The following is a 17,228-nucleotide window of genomic DNA, read 5'->3' as shown; positions in this document are numbered from 1 at the left end:
ACCTGTTTCTGTCTCCCCTATATACATATCTATGCTATGAACAAAGTCTTCCTTTCCTCCCAGCCCCCCACATTCCATTATGACTCCCAGGCTCTTGCCAGTCATTCCCCTTCTGTGGAAGGGACCAACCCCACTAGGTTTAAATTATTCCCTGCCCGACCACATACTGAATGCCTGACTGCCAACTTCCTCCCAGAGGTACTTATGTTCCAGCTTCATAGCTGCACCAAATCATCCCATACAACACAGCTGTCACAGTGGCAGGTACCTGGGGATAATTTTCCCCTACTCCAGCCCTCAGGTTTGTTGGTTTTGGCTCTGAGACCAGCATAAATGTTTCAGTCCTCAACCTAACTGCCCCCTCTCCCCCCCCCCCCACCGAAAAACACACACTCCATTTTCATCACCCATCTTCACTTCCTCATTTACATCCCATGCACCCTGTAGAAATGTGCCCCGGTCCAAAAGGAAGCAGCTGTCCCCTGACCCCATATGGGGTGTTTTCTATGAAATGCTCAGTAAGGAAAACAACCAGGAACAAGGGAACTCCAAACTCTCCTCTCCCTCCCTGATTTTCTCACCCTTTCCCTCAAGAGCAAAGTTCCACAACCACTTCATTAGCTAGGGCAGGGTCAGCATCCTTTCCTGGATGTGGACAGTACACACTCTCATTCCAGTCTCTTGGGTTACATCGGTCACATAACTGGTGTGGGAACAGGACTGAGTTTCCTAAGTATTAGATTTCCTGAATTGATTTGTTTGTGTGGAAAATGTGCTCAGCAGACATTTCTTTCCTGAAAATTTTTGATTTGGATGTAGCTTTTAGAACTGTATTCCATCCAAATGTTCTCTATGGGTCCCCTGAGTTGAAGGAAGTCCAATTTTACTTTCTCACAGGTGAGGATGTTGGGCCTGGTCTTTCTAGAAAATTGGGGATTTCTTTCACTTCAGATTTGCTTCCTTCCATTTGGTTTTACAACTAAATATCTCCAGGGAAAGAGGATCTAAAACAAGTTTAATCAAATTAAGGGACACTGAGTGGTGGGATTTCAAAGCCAAGTGTATGCAGACCACCACAAAACCAGGGATTGTTATACATCTCTAGAGAACCTATAGAGACCTGTGCACATTATCACAGCACCTATGAAGAGTGAAAATGAGGCTTCAGCCTCATTAGAGACAAGGAGGAAGTTCTGAGGAAATGGCAACAATGCTTCATTATTCTCTTGAACACAATTTCTACTATCAAAGATGAGGCCTTGCAACACAGAGAAAACATGTCAATGTGTGAAAACATCACATTCAAACCAATTATTGAGGAAATTCCAACTTTAAGATGCTCAAAAATGGAATTCAACACCTGTTCCCACTCCCCTTTAGATTGAAAGCCCTGTGTAGGGCAGGGGCTGTCTGATGTGTTGTTTCTACCTCAGCGTTTAGAACAATGCTTTGCACATAGTACCACAATTATTATTATCATGAATTTGAGCACTTAGTACAGTGCTCTGTATAAAGGGCTCAATAAATCCTACCGATTGATTGACCTGATGACATGCTTACTGAGATCTGCAAACATGGAGGGGACCCACTACACAAAATTTTTCCCAACATAGGGAACACTGAAGAGATACCACAGAACTTGAAAGATGCCATCACTTGCATCTTCAAGAAAAAAGCAAAAGGTAGACTGTGGCAACTCTCAAGGTATCTCACAGCTCTTCGTTACTGTTAAGACCCTAACCGAAGCTATTTGGTCTGCTCTTGAAGAATGGTGTTGATGGCACACTCCTAAAAACTCAGTGTCGTAGCACTTAGTAATAATAATAATAATAATGTTGGTATTTGTTAGGCGCTTACTATGTGCAGAGCACTGTTCTAAGCGCTGGGGTAGACACAGGGGAATCGGGTTGTCCCACGTGGGGCTCACAGTCTTAATCCCCATTTTACAGATGAGGTAACTGAAGCACAGAGAAGTTAAGTGACTTGCCCACAGTAACACAGCTGACAAGTGGCAGACCGGGTTTCGAACCCATGACCTCTGACTCCAAAGCCCGTGCTCTTTCCACTGAGCCACGCTATAGCTCTGCACACAGTAAGCGCTCAATAAATATGATTGAATGAATGAAATGGCACAACAGACATGATCTCTGTAGGATATCAGATATAGGAGAAAAGCAAGGAGCAGGACAGACCTCCATTCAGTTTTTATAGACCTAACAAGGCATTTGGGAGGCAGTGTGGTCTAGTGGAAAAAGCATGATTATAGGAGTCTGGGAGGCAGAGGATCTGGGTTCTAATACTACCTCTGCCAGTTGTCTGCTGTGTGACCTTGGGCAAATCACTTCACTTCTCTGGGCCTGTTTCCTCAACTGTAAAATGGGGAGTAAATACCTGTTTTCCCTCCTACTTAGACTGTGAACCCCAGGAGGGACAAGGACCTTGTCTGAGCTGATTTAACTTGTATCCACCCCATCGCTTAGAACAGCACTTGACACAAAGTAAGCACTTTACAAATAAAATAATAGTAGTAATAACAATAATAATTTGACCCCATCACTAGATCTGGGCTCTGGCAATTGTTTAGCATTCTTTTATGGTGTTTGTTAAGTGCTTACTGTGCGGCAGGCATCATTCTAAGTGCTGGGTAGACAAATACTAGAGTCATTCATTCATTCAATCGTATTTATTGAGCACTTGTGTGCAGAGCACTGTACTAAGCACTTGGGAGAGTACATTACAAGAATAAACAGACACATTCCCTGCCCACAAGGAGAGTCACAATTAGAACCAAGGTCCTTCTGATTCCCAGGCCTGGGCTCTATCCATTAGGCCAAGCTGCTTCTTGAAGTTACCCTGAAAAGTTGATCAAAATAGCGAATTGTGTTGGAAACATTCCCCATCACTGATAAGGTAAAACAGGGCTGTGTGGTAGGTCCAGACCTGTTCACTCAAGATTATGCAGCCATGTTGGAGATGGCGGCAAGGGATCTGGATGCTGGCGTTAGATTCTGCAGGAAATTCTTCCAACTCCAATGGCTGGCAGAAACTTTGAAAGAACTAGAGCCAGTCGTTCAAGAGTTGCTATCTGCAGATGGGTATCACCTAGAGGGCAACACCCAGGGATACAAGCAAAGGGAAGCAGTATGGCCTAATGGACAGAGCACAGGCCTGAGAGTCAGAACAACCCAGGTTCTAGTCCCAGCTCCACCACTTGTCTGCTTTGTGACCTTGGGCAAGCCACTTCGAATCTCGGCTCTGCCACTTGTCAGCTGTGTGACTGTGGGCAAGTCACTTAACTTCTCTGTGCCTCAGTTACCTCATCTGTAAAATGGGGATTAAGACTGTGAGCCCCACGTGGGACAACCTGATTCCCTTGTGTCTACCCCAGTGCTTAGAACAGTGCTCGGCACATAGTAAGTGCTTAACAAATACCAACATTATTATTATATTATTCTCCATGCCTCAGTTACCTCATCTGTAAAATGGGGATTAGGACTGTGAGCCCAATGTGGGTTAGGGACTATTTCCAACCTAATTAGCTTGTATACCCCAGCACTTAGAACAACGCCTGGCTCATATTAAGTGCTTAACAAATACCATTAAAAAGAAAAGACTGAACCACTTTACAGGGCCAGTGTGATGCTTTGGAGCGATGATGAAGCTGAAGAGAACATAGGCAGTGTATCAGCTGGCACCAAGGAACCTGGCTGTAAGTCAACACGGTTGGTCAGTTGGATGAGTTTGCTCACATCAGGATCAAATCGGGGCTGGGAGTAGTAGTATTTATTAAGCACTTACCCTGTGCAGAACACTGGACTAACTGCTGGGAGAAAACACACAAGTGGGAATTAAACATGACCCCTGACCTCTGTGGGGCTCACAATCTAAAAGTTTAAGTGGGCAGAAGGGATTGGAGGCAGACACATCAGGAGTGACAAACCATTAAAACCCAAAATAAATGACAAAATACACTTCAAGTCTCGGTGGTGATGGAGGGGTTCAAGAGCCTGCGGGAGAAAGCCAGGAGCAGGGACCCTCGGTGGTGGGAGGGAAGTCGGCCGTTACCTTGGTGTTTTTCTCGGTGGGGATGGAAGAGTCCGAAAGCGCACGAGAGCAGCTATTATCCCCGGCCTGGCAGGCACGGAGCACGCCAAAAGCAGAGGGAGGGAAGGGTGAAGTTACACAGCGTTTTTCTCGGTGGAATTGGAAAAGTCAAAAAGCCCATGGGAGTGGCTTTCATCCCTAGCCTGGCAGGCACAGAGCAAGCCGGGAGCAGGAATCCTCAATGGCTGTAGGGAAGGGGATGTTTACACGGTTCTTTCCTCAGCAGTGTGACAGGGGAGTTGGAGAGCATGCAGGAGCAGCTTTTATCTCTGGCCCAGCAGGCACGGAGAATGCCAGGACCGAGGATCCTTAGTAGCTGCAGGAAAGGCAGCTATTACCATGGTGCTTTTCTTGGCAGCAATGGAAGACTTATGAGGGAATACTTACAAAGGAAGAGTTACAGCTAGTGTTGAACGGCACCATGGATTAACCGTATCCGGCCACCACGTTCATTCACATGAACTTGGCACTAATGGTGAGGTGGGCCCCACAAGAGTCAGGTCAAAGAGCTTTTTCTTTACAAAAACCAGATCTGTTCCACAGCAGGTTTGGCTATTGAGTTATTTAAGGCAGAGCTGTTTAGGCCAGCAGCTCTCTCACTACACTACCAGTGCCAACTAACATAGGATGGGCTGCCTTGCCCCATTGGCCGGGTTGCTGGCTGCATCGGACAGGGAAAGATTCATCCTCCCACCCGTGGACTTTGCGTTCAATCTCCATGCCATCTTTCGTCAGACCCTCACTTATGTTATGCTAACCTAATTTTCATTAGTTCCTGTCCAACATCTCCAAATCCAACATTTTTTTTTCAATCACTCTCTCCATGCTGCCACCTCACTTACTCTCCCTTCACCCATTACCCAACATGGTCACCCCATGACCTCAGTCCAATGCTGTTCTAGGAGGTGTTGTCCCTTTTTTTTTTTTTTTCATTTTCTGCACTTCTGTTCCACATCCCTTTTGTCCCCGGATTTCTTCACCCCTTTTTTACTGTGACTCCATCATTCTTTGCTGCTTAGGCCCGCTGAGTGCTTCTTGGGGAGGGGGAGGCTGACTGGCTTCAGTGCAACTGCTGTCCTTCTCAGCCCTATTTGCAGGGAAACAATGAATTTACAATCATACCAGAATCCCAATGGGCAACCCCAACACAAGTGCAACGGGAATAGGCCTGTGTGGGGATAAGTAATGTCAGCACTTCACCACAGCCCTGCCTTAGGCCTTCTTCCACACGATGGCCTAGTGCAAAGAGCACGGACCTGGGAGTCGGCGTGGACCTGAGTTCTCATCCCAGCTTGGACACTTGCCACTGTGTGACTCTGGGCAAGTTATTTAAATTCTCTGGGGCCCAGTTTCCTCGTCTGTAAAATGGAGATAAAATCCCTGTTCTCCCTTCTACTTAAACTGTCAGCTCCATGTGGGACAAGAACTGTGTCATTCATTCATTCATTCAATAGTATTTATTGAGCGCTTACTATGTGCAGAGCACTGTACTAAGCGCTTGGAATGTACAATTCAGCAACAGATAAAGACAATCCCTGCCCATTGACGGGCTTACACTCTAATCGCGGGAGACAGACGGACAAAAACAAGACAACTTAATCGCAATAAATAGAATCAAGGGGATGTACACCTCATTAACAAAATAAATAGGGTAATAAAAATATATACAAATGAGCACAGTGCTGAGGGGAGGGGGAGAGTGGGAGGAGCTGAGGGAAAGGGGGGAAAGGGGGCTTAGCTGAGGGGAGGTGAAGGGGGGGCAGAGAGGGAGCAGAGGGAAAAGGGGAAGCTCAGTCTGGGAAGGCCTCTTGGAGGAGGTAAACTCTCAGTAGGGCTTTGAAGAGGGGAAGAGAGTTTGGCGGAGGTGGGGAGGGAGGGTATTCCTATATCTTGTATCTATCCCATTGCTTAGTAGTGTTTGGCACATAGCACAAATACCATCATCATCATTATTATTATTATTACTACTACCATCCCCTCTATTGAAATGGTTTCTGCTTCCCCTATGTCAAGCCACCTTTACCCCTTCATTCAAAATTCACCTCAGAATTCTCCCCTGGGTTGCCTGGCTCACATGGCCCAGTTTAATTATTCCCCTTCAATCTAGCCTCACACCATAGCTCTTCAAGGGGCCACACCAGACACTTCTAACACACTCCTCAACACCACTGCCGAGCACTGTTTTAGGTGCTTAGGAATGCTCGAGACAAGTAAAAGATGCAGGTCTGGCCCTTGGGAGCTTACAACATAATAGAGTAGACGAGTGGATCCAAATCACCCACTATACCAGCGGCATTAGAATCACAGGAGGGCAGATGCTGGGGAGTAGCAGTTGAGAGCAGGAAGGAAAAGAGGAGAGAGTTGACAGATAAACAGATATATGCAAGAGGGCTATGGTGGTTGAAGGAGTGGCATGAGCAGAAATGTAGGGAATTAATCAGGGAAAGTCTGAGGAGGAAGTGACTTTTTGGAAAGATTTTGAAGTTGTGAGGGAAATGGTTTGACTGAGCAGAGGGGAGAGGGCATTCCAAGCAGAGGGAAAGACTTGTGCAACACGTCAGAGGCGAGAGTCACAAGAAAGATGCAGTTGGGTGAGCTTAAGGAGTTATGAGGTGGGTTGCGTTTACAATGGAGCCTGTCCCATGGGAGAGAAGCCCCCGTCACCCCATTCCACTGGGATTCCCATCGACCCCTCTTTCTCCAGCTGAGAGGGTGAGGAGGCAATGGCAGGATGAGGCCTTCTCAGTTTGTACAAGGTTGGGAAGGCCGTAGCTGCTGCCATGACGGTGACTGTTGGACTCTGAACAAGGAGCCGGAGATTCTGCTCCTCTAACCATATGCCCTCACCCATCCCCTCTCCCCTCCTTTAGACTTAGACGGTGAAACTCTCTAGGGCCAGAAAGTGTGTCTAAATTTCACCTGAGTATTTTTCCCCCCAGCACTTGGTACAGTTCTCTGTACAGACAATCCTGGTATATCTTAAGTATTCACTATGTGCCTAGCACTATGCTAAGAACTGGGGTAGATACATAAAAAAAAATCAGGTTCCTGTGAACATGGGGTTCACAGTGGGGGGGAGTAGGAAACCTGAAATAGCATGCTAAATTCACTTTACTAAAGGTTTATATTTTCAGATTAACACTATTCCAACTATAATGGCCAGGCTACAGAACATGGAACATGGAGAATATTAGCACTACTCTCAGTACTTTCATCTTTTCAAACGAATGTAAGTCTTTGTGCTAAATTATAAACCCAGGATATTTTGTTCTGCACACAGTAGGCACTCAATAAATACAACAGATTGATTGCCCCAAGGTCACAAAGCAGATAAGTAGCAGAGGCAGGATTAGAACTCAGGTCCCCTTTGGGAGCACCTTCTGAATTTATAATTTTGGAGATGCTTAAGTTCCATTGGTTTAGTTGACCTGATATGTTTTGTTAAGTTATAAATGGGTTTATCTTAGCTGCAGCAGGCAAAATTAAGGTTAGTGTGGGGTATTTTATCGACACCCACAACACTCTAAGCCTGCTAAATAAACTCATTACCACGGCAGTAATTCTTTTTTTTTTTTTTAAGAGAACTATTCCTAAGGAAAGCTATTCTTAAGGAGAGATCAGAACCCTCTTTTTTTTGACTAAACCAAGGGTCGTTTAGCATGACAAATACTGACCTAGCAAAATGCTGCTGAGTTAACAGAAACAAAACCAATTATCTCCTCCTGTGCAGATGCTCCTCAGCCAAGCTGCTCCCACATTTTGATGTAATTAAAGAGAATGGATGCTATATGTCAACAGCCTCCTCCTCTCAAAGGAAATGCCCAGTTTGCACTCACACTGATTTAGCAGAAACCTATCTTCATTAATCCATCCCAGACACCTTCAAATGAGCCCCCTCTATATGAACTAGCAAACAATAATAATAATAAAATTGCAGTATTTGTTAAGCACTTACTATGTATCAAGCACTGTACTAAGCACTGGGATAGTTACAAGATAATCAGGTCCCACATGGGGCTCACAAGTCTAAGTAGGAGGGAGAACAGGAATTCCCTTCTTGGAGATGAGGGAACTGAGGCACAAAGAAGTTTAGTGACTCGCCCAAGGTCACACAGCAGGTAAGTGGTGGAGCCAGGATTAGAGCAGCGTGGCTCACTGGAAAGAGCACGGGCTTTGGAGTCAGAGGTCATGGGTTCGAACCCCAGCTCTGCCACTTGTCAGCTGTGTGACTTTGGGCAAGTCACTTAACTTCTCGGTGCCTCAGTTCCCTCATCTGTAAAATGGGGATGAAGACTGTGAGCCCCGCGTGGGACAACCTGATTCCCCTGTGTCTACCCCAGCGCTTAGAACAGTGCTCGGCACATAGTAAGCGCTTAACAAATACCAACATTATTATAAGTCTTCTGACTCTCAGGTCCACATTCTTTACACTAAGCCATGCTGCTGCTTAGTTGCTCCTGCAGTTGACCAAAGAAACCCCAGATGTTCATTCAACAATTATCAATTGGTTTTGTCTTGTCTTATACTGTCAAGTCATCTCTGACCCACAGAGACTCCCTGGACACATCTCTCCCAGAACCACCCACTTCTGTCTGCAATCGTTCTGGTAGTGTATTCATAATGTTTTTGATAAAAATACAGAAGTGGTTTACCATTGCCTTCTTCCGTGCAGTAAACTTGAGTCTCCTCCCTTGACTCTCCCATGCCGCTGCTGCCCAGCACAGGGGAGTTTTGACTTGTAGCAGATTGCCTTCCATTTGCTAGCCACTGCCCAAGTTAGAAATGAAATGGGTATGCTTTTTCTTGACTCTCCCTCCTGTAGTCAAGACTGGTAGAGTGCTGGAAACTCTCCAGGTGTGATCCTGCGAGGGGATCAGTTAGTTCAAATGGTTATTTATATAATTCATTCTCAGACCACCACATTGTGATCAAGGTTTCAAACTAGCTTTAATTATATTAGGTATTTCAGGAAGCAGAACATCTGCCTCCAGGCAATAAAACTCCAGCCCAATAAAAACAACATATGTCCTTTCCACCAAATTTATTAAATGAAACTTTACTAAGGAGAACCCAAGAATGCTGAAACAACTCTCCACCTGCCCACAAAAATTCAACAATACTGGCATATCCCTGGGAAGAAATGAACTGGAGAGTAAAATCTTCAATGCCAACTCCTGGATAATCCAACAGCTTCAGTAACATCTTCCATTTTTAAACAGTCTGTAAGTTGGGTCAAATTATTCATCATAGTTGGTCAAGTGATTTGTGTGCTAGCACCTTCCTGGAAGGAACATACTCAAAAATATACACACCCATCTGGTTCCTCTCATCTTTTGGCTGGGTGGCATCCCTCCAATCCCAAATCCTAGTAGCCTGAAGCAGGAACACAGCTACTTAGGCTGGTCCACAAATTTCTGGGACGTTTCTGCAGAAAAGAGGAGTAGTGGGCCTAAGCTGCGTTACAGATGGTGCTCCTTATACAGTGCACTGCTCCATTTCTGAGCGGGCCTGACTTGGAATAAAAGCAACATATCCAACCAGTTTGTTTTATACTTCTGGGAAGAAACAAAATCCCCATGAACCTGTTCATTTCTTGAAATGAAAACAATTATTTACATTCCTTTCACAGAATAAGAGGCAGACTTAGTTGTGTCACTTTTGGCCCCCTTTTTAAATATGGCATTTGTGCAATTTTGTTTTTAAAAGGAAACCCATTTAGCAAACACATTTAGCCAGAGTTGAGTAGACTTTCGGGAATATGGTTTTGTTTTTTTCCTATTTTAGAATGGCTAGCTGAAGCTTTGCTGTTAATGAAACAGGAAACGGGGGGGGGGGGGGGGGGCGCGAGGGGCGGGGAGGGGAATGGGAGAGTGAAAACTGCCTGAAGGTTAGATGGGTTAGCTTTTGAGATGGCTGTAGAAACTCAAACTAGAGCCAAATGGTTTCTCCCAAAATTCCCCACAGGCAGAAATCAATATATCTTCGTTCAATGCACTGAACAGCATCCCTGCAATACTGCTTACACACTTGCTCTCTATTGTGAAATTTTCTAAAAAGGAGTTAAAAGAAATCTTTGATTAACTGTCATTGATGTCCTATAAGGTTAAGCGCTAGAAAGGGAATAGCTTACTCCAGTGTGTTTTTCCCACTCTCCATTTGCATTCCAGAGCAGTCACTCTGCAGCACTGTGGTATGGTTTTAAAATAATGCACCGAATTTGGGCACTGGTTAAAACCCTGGGCCATCAGTACCATCCATGACCATGCACAGGATGAGATAGCCAAGCAGAGACTGACAAGCATTTAAAAACAAACCAGGTCTAAACCACTTAATTCACTAAGTAATGAGGCAATATTGAAAATGAGGTCCCACATGGTTTTGGGCCTCACCAAAAATCATTTTGGCTTCATTTTGAATTCCTTTCACGCTCACTTCCCATCGATACCAAACCCTTCCCCTCCCCCTGACTCTCTGCCCAAAGCTTAGTCTTCAGAATAAGCTAAATACCCCATCCCCCAACCTGCTTGAGTATCTTCAAGCTACTCAAACAAATCCACAACCGCAAGAGATGGGCAAGAGCCAGGGGCAGATCGGGGTGAAAATATGGGTTAGTTAGGCAACTGAAGTGACCTTTGTGAGTGGAGGCAGACAAAGCATGTGTGAAAAGGAGGGAGTGGGCTGTGAATGACTAGGCAACCTTGCTTGACTGACTGTGTGTGACAGAGGCAAGGTGACTGAGTCTATTTTCAAGTGGTTTGGGAGAAGAAAAAGGAGGGTCGATCCAAGGTTGGGTATGAATAGAGAGGGGACATGGTTCAGGGGCCAGTCCATCTTCATTCACATCCATGAATGGAGAGGGTCCATTGTATCCACTGCATTTATTTTGTTGAGTTGTGGTCACCTCTTCATGAGAAATTGCTTCATTTCCTCTGGCTCCTTCCTCCTCCTCCTCACAAGGTTCTGCTCTGTCTGATGTTATCTGTGATTACTATAAATACGAGCGATGAGTGCAACAGTTGATAGGGTTTCCATCAAGGGGAAAAAATCCCTTCCCTAAAATGTCAATGTTCTCCATTTTTGTGGCGAATGGCAAGAGGGTGGGGGAGTGATCGGTCATTTGGGCTGGTTTCTCGTGATCGGAGAAGTTTGGGGCTGTGTTTTTGGCTGGGATGAGGAAATACCAGGAAGAGTTGGTGATAGGGTGGGGACAGAAATGGCAGAAGGACCAAGAGGAGTCACCCACCATCGGAGCCTATGTCACTAGCAGCACAGCTGGGGAGCAAGCTGAAGTAGCGGAGGGTTTGCCCAAGCCCAGGGGGACATGAAAGGAAGGGACAATCGGGACAGGTAGGAGGCTACCCAAAAATGGAAGCCTAGGAGAGGAAGGAAAAGGGAAAAGGGAGAAGGGTGAAGAGGGGAGATCAAAAGAGAGATGGGAGGACAGCAGGGAAGAGAAGGAAGGGAGCTGAGAGAGGGAGAGGGGAGGAAAGTGAGGAGCTGAAGCAACCGAGGCCATCTGCGCCCTGCGAGAAGCAGAAGAGCTGGGAGCAGATATTGCTGAAGGGATAAGGTGAAAAAGGGCCCTCTCTCCCCTTCTTCTGTTTCTTCTCTTTCCCTCCTTACTTTTCCCAAAGGACAGCAGGTCCCCAGAAAAGTGTAAACCAAATCAGGCACTTAAGATCTAAAATAAAATATTCCCTGAGAAGAAAAACATACACGATGCAAGGTGATTCGTGTTAACAGAAATGAAATCACATTTTCCAAGGTTCATTTAGAACTTAACGTATTTGCATCAAATCAAATAGGCACACCGATTTATTTTGGGAAGAGCCACATTAGCCTCCCAATTGGTTTGTTACTTTTAAATTTACAAATCCTTATAGTTTTGACAATGACCAAATCCCCCTGTGTTTAAAGCTCTGCTAATTAAAAAGTCCCTGAGCTCATTTAAAAGGAAATGAACTTAAGCTCTTCTCATCTAGCTACTTGTCCTGACAACTGCCACCTGCAGCAACCCCTCTTCCCTCCCCTGCAACAACAGAGTTATATTATCAGAGATTCTTGGGAAAAACAGACACACACAGATTAACAGAACCTAGGTTTACTCCACTGGCTCTCATCCAAATTCTTCAAAAGGAACTGGGAGATAGTAGGTTATATTCTGGTTTCTCATGGACTTTTCATGAGTTCGATATTTTGGGGACACCACTCATATTTTGGAGGTGTTCCTCTTCCAACTGAATGTGTTAGAAGCCACTCAGATGAATACCAGCACGTCCCTCCTTGGACTGTTTTTCTGAGGCTCGCAACAGAGCTGAGGGTGAAGTAGTTAACATTTTTGCCCATCCTTGTTATTTCATTTATTTCTTTTTGACAGCCTTATCTTGTTCAAGCTACGTACCAAGCACAAGATAGCACGTTACTGTTTGGGCAGATTCAGGGCTTTATGTCTCACGTACTCCTCTAGGCATTGGACTGCATAGGAGTCAATGTCAGTATCAAACTTGTTGGCAAAGAAGTGGTGTTTCCGTAGCATCCAGCTCAAGTCTCCCACTCCAAACACACACACGGAGCGGACGTGAATCCCCTGGCATGGTGGATATGGAGCCCCCTTGGAAACATCTCCTTCAAAGTAATGCCACTTCACAAACCTGGCGACTGCGTGCATATCCGAAACGTCATACTTAGTGCTGGAAGAAAGCGCCCCGGGAACTTCGGGGATTCTTTGAATGGTGGCCCATAAGTATTCATCGGGACTGTAGGTATCTTTAGCCCACTCGATGAGCTTAAATACTTTGCTACTCTCCAGCACAAACTCTACGTATTTTCTGCTCACCACAAAATAGGCGCTGCCGGAAAAGATAGGAGTTTCGAGAGGTGGGGGCTGTTTGTTGCGTCCCATGTTCTTCAGTTTACCGTCGACAATCTCATAATGCTTCTTCCACCTGACTTCCTTGTTCAAAGGCATTTTCTCTGTTTCTAAGCTATTTTCACCCCTTAGGGACTTTAACTTCTCTACAATTTCCAAGTTGGTCTTCATGGGGAAATCCATGCCACAGAGATTGATCAAATATTTCCAGTTTGTACTCTTTCTGTAGAGATCTTTCATGCAGTTGAGGTCTGCCTGCACTCTGCTCCACGATGCATACACAACACTCTCCAGTTGACTTGCAATGAAGACATTGTTGAAGCAAGATGCAATTCCCTTCACTGCAGCTAAAAAGGATTCCGGAGATTTTTTGTCAACATGGATGCAGTAATAATTCTGGGGGGCGTAGATGGACCTCAGGAGTCGGTCAAGCATTTCAATTTTATGGTAAACCACTATGGAATAGGCAATCGGAAACTCTGCCTCTTCCTTACTAAGGGGTTCCAGAATATACTTGCGCTTCTTGGTGAAAGAGGCGCAATCTTTGGTCATATTTATGTAGTCGGATGTAGTCCACCGAGGGCGATTTCTGAAACTCACTGTGAGCATTTCAAGCCTTGCTTTCAGAATTTCATCTTCATCGCCCTGTAAAATTTTGCTGCAATTGATATTGTTGTTAGGACCATCTCCTCTGAACTCCAAATGTCTTTGGTTTAAAAAGCTGATCTTTTGGTGAATCTTTAGAACCGAGAAGAAGGTCACTAGAGTAAATGCCAGGAGGATCAGGAAAAAGTGCTTGAAGTGACAGTGACGAAGCTTCCTCCTCAGCATTTCAGATAACATCGGAGCTGTGGTCACCACTAATCTCTTTCTTGTAAGCCCTTGGAGTTGTTAGTGTGCATCTAGCAGAGGCACAAGGTCACCTGAGGATGCCCGGAGAAAAGCCCTATGAGAAAATTTAAATAAGATGAACATAAGTCAAACTTTCATCTAAGCAGAATTTTGCTCTCACATTCACTCATCCTGTGCAATTAACAAAGAGCTAGAGTATTTATTATTATATTTATTGTATCATGTTATTTATAATTATAAGTGCATTATAATTACATAATAATAATAACTGTGGTATTTGTTAAGTGCTTACCGTATGTCAAGCACTCTGGTGAGCACTGGGGTAGATACCTGATAATGAGATCAGACCCAATCATTCATTCATTCAATAGTATTTATTGAGCACTTACTATGTGCAGAGCACTGTACTAAGCGCCAGTTAGGCAACAGATAGAGACAATCTCTGCCCAATGATGGGCTCACAGTCTAATCGGGGAAGACAGACGGCAGAGCAAAACAGAACGAAACAAAAACAAGACAACATTATCACGATAAATAGAATCAAGGGGATGTACACCTCATTAACAAAATAAATAGGGTCATAAAAAATATATACAAATGAGCACAGTACTGAAGGGAGGAGGAGAGGGAGGAGCAGAGGGAAAGGGGGGGTCAGCTGAGGGGAAGTGAAGGGGGAAGGGGGAGGAGCAGAGGGAAAGGGGGGTCAGCTGAGGGGAGGTGAAGGGGGAAGGGGGAGGAGCAGAGGGCGGAGGGGGAGCAGAGGAAAAAGGGGGTAGCTCAGTCTGGGAAGGCCTCCTGGAGGAGGTGAGTTCTCAGTAGGGCTTTGAAGATGGGAAGAGAGTTAGTTTGGCAGAGGTGAGGAGGGAGGGCATTCCAGGACAGCGGGAGGACATGGGCTGGGGTCGATGGCGGGATAGGTGTGAACGGGGGACAGTGAGGAGGTGAGTGGCAGAGGAGCAGAGTGTACAGGGTGGGCAGTAGAAAGAGAGAAGGGAGGCGAGGTAGGAGGGGGCAAGGTCATGGAGAGCTTTGAAGCCAAGAGAGAGGAGTTTTTGTTTCGTGTGGAGGTTGATAGGCAACCACTGAAGGTTTTTAAGGAAGGGGGTGAAATGCCCAGAGCGTTTCTGTAGGAAGATAATCCTGGCAGCGGAATGAAGAATAGACTGGAGTGGGGAGAGACAGGAAGAAGGGAGATCAGAGAGGAGGCTGACACAATAATCCAGCTGGGATATTATGAGAGCTTGTACCAGCACGATAGCAGTTTGGATGGAGAGGAAAGGGTGGATCTTGGCGATATTGTGAAGGTGAGACCGGCAGGTGTTGGTGACAGACTGGATGTGTGGGGTGAATGAGAGAGCTGAGTCAAGGTTGTGGGCTTGTGAGATGGGAAGGATGGTCGTGCCGTCCACAGTGACAGGGAAGTCAGGGAGAGGACAGGGTTTGGGAGGGAAGATAAGGAGCTCAGTTTTGGACATGTTGAGTTTTAGGTGGCAGGCAGACATCCAGATGGAGATGTCCTGGAGACAGGAGGAGATATGAGCCTGAAGGGAGGAGGAGAGAACAGGGGAGGAGATGTAGATTTGGGTGTCATCTACACAGAGATGATAGTTGAAGCCGTGGGAGCGAATGAGTTCACCAAGGGAATGAGTATAGATGAAGAACAGAAGAGGGCCAAGAACTGACCCTTGCGGAAGCCAAACAGTTAGTAGATGGGAGGGGGAGGGGGAGCCCGTGAAGGAGAGCAAAAATGAACGGTAGAAAGATAAGAGAAGAACCAGGAGAGGATGGAGTCCATGAAGCCAAGGTGAGATACAGTGTGGAGGAGAAGGGGATGGTCGACAGTGTCAAAGGCAGCCGAGAGGTCGAGGAGGATTAGGATAGAGTAGGAGCCATTGGATTTGGCAAGAAGGTCATGGGAGACCTTTGAGAGAGCAGTCTCGGTAGAGTGGAGGGGACGGAAGCCAGATTGGAGGGGGTCCAGGAGAGGGTTGGAGTTGAGGAATTCAAGGCAGTGAGTGTAGATGACTTGTTCTAGGAGTTTGGAAAGGAAGGGTAGGAGGAACATATAATAAGATTCACAGAAGGGGGAGGGAGAACTGGCATTTTCATCCTCATTTTACAATTGAGGAAACAGAAGCAGAGAGAAGTGAAGTGACTTTCCCCAAAGCCACACAACAGGCAAGTGGCAGTGCTGGTATCAAAATCTTTCTTTCTCAAAAACTATTTTGCTGTGACTGCACATTTGCTATTACTATTGTTTTTAATAATAGTCATAACAGGTGGCATTTGTTAAGGGCTTTCATCAAGCATCAAGCACTGTGCTCAGCGCTGGGGTGGATACAAGGGAATCAGGTCGGACAGTGCCTGCCCATCACAGGGTTGGTTCACATCCTAAATAGGAGGGAGAACGGGTGTTGAATCCCCTTGTTACAGATGAGAAAACTGAGGAACAGATAAATTAAGTGACTTGCTAAAGGTCCCACAGCAGGCAAGTGGCAGAGCCTGGATTAGAACACCAGTCCTCTGGTTCTAAAGCTTGTATTCTTCCCACTACATTGGTAGGCAAATAAGTCCATAATAAATCGTGGCTCAGTGGAAAGAGCACGGGCTTTGGAGTCAGAGATCATGGGTTCGAATCCCGGCTCGGCCACTTGTCAGCTGTGTGACTTTGGGCAAGTCACTTATCTTCTCGGTGCCTCGGTTACCTCATCTGTAAAATGGGGATTAAGACTGTGAGCCCCAAGTGGGACAACCTGATTCCCCTGTGTCTACCCCAGCACTTAGAACAGTGCTCGGCACATAGTAAGCGCTTAACAAATACCAACATTTTTTTTTTATTTTTTAAATGACAAGAAAAATAAAATATTAAACAAAAACATTGACCATTTTATTTTCATAACTCAATTCAGCCCCAGAGCACTTGTGTACACATCCTTACACTGTCATTTCCCCTTTCTGTAATTTATTGTAATGTCCATCTACCTTCTAGTCTGTAATCTTTTTTTTTTTTAATGGTACTCATTTGGCGTATACTATTTGCCAGGCACTGTACTAAGTGATGGGGGGGATACAAGACAATCAGATTGGACACAATCTCTGTCCCACATGGGGCTCACAGTCAGAGGGAGGAAGATTTAATCTCTATTTTACAGATGAGATCATTTAGGCCCAGAAAAGCAAAGTGCTTTGCCCAAGGTCACACAGCAGACGAATGGCAGAGCTGGGATTACGACAGCTCCTGCTGTAGACCTTAGATTTTTGAGCCCCCTGAGGGACAGAGATCATGTCTAATTCCTGCCTGTGTATTTTCCCCAGCACTTAGAACAGTGTCCTGAACCCAGTAAGCACTTAATACTACGACTGCTACTAAAATTAAAAAAAAAGATGGTATTTATTAAACACT

The 17,228-nt window shown here is 45.5% G+C and overlaps 1 protein-coding gene and 1 non-coding gene across 8 annotated transcripts in view; both read right to left on the bottom strand.

Moving 5' to 3' along the window:
* Positions 1-8,838: 8,838 nt before the first annotated feature.
* Positions 8,839-8,976, bottom strand: LOC114808600. Its single transcript, XR_003756446.1, has one exon. It is a non-coding gene; the product is annotated as a small nucleolar RNA SNORA7 (small nucleolar RNA).
* A 2,843-nt stretch (positions 8,977-11,819) lies between these two features.
* The window catches only part of GCNT1 (glucosaminyl (N-acetyl) transferase 1), a 53,672-nt gene continuing 48,263 nt past the window's right edge, over positions 11,820-17,228 (bottom strand). For 6 of the 7 annotated variants that reach the window (XM_039910714.1, XM_029054568.2, XM_039910712.1 and 3 more), the window contains one exon: positions 11,820-13,919. In XM_039910714.1, the coding sequence (XP_039766648.1) occupies positions 12,524-13,816 (1,293 nt within the window). In that variant the 5' untranslated portion in view covers positions 13,817-13,919 and the 3' untranslated portion in view covers positions 11,820-12,523. Of the gene's footprint in view, positions 13,920-17,228 lie in introns of those variants that run through there. The other variant, NM_001105213.1, reaches the window with a different exon arrangement.

This window comes from Ornithorhynchus anatinus, chromosome X5 (genome assembly GCF_004115215.2).
Source record: "Ornithorhynchus anatinus isolate Pmale09 chromosome X5, mOrnAna1.pri.v4, whole genome shotgun sequence".
NCBI classification, from domain to species: domain Eukaryota; kingdom Metazoa; phylum Chordata; class Mammalia; order Monotremata; family Ornithorhynchidae; genus Ornithorhynchus; species Ornithorhynchus anatinus.
The sequence above is the reverse complement of the archived record's forward strand: the minus strand, read 5'-3'. Positions and strand labels throughout refer to the sequence as shown.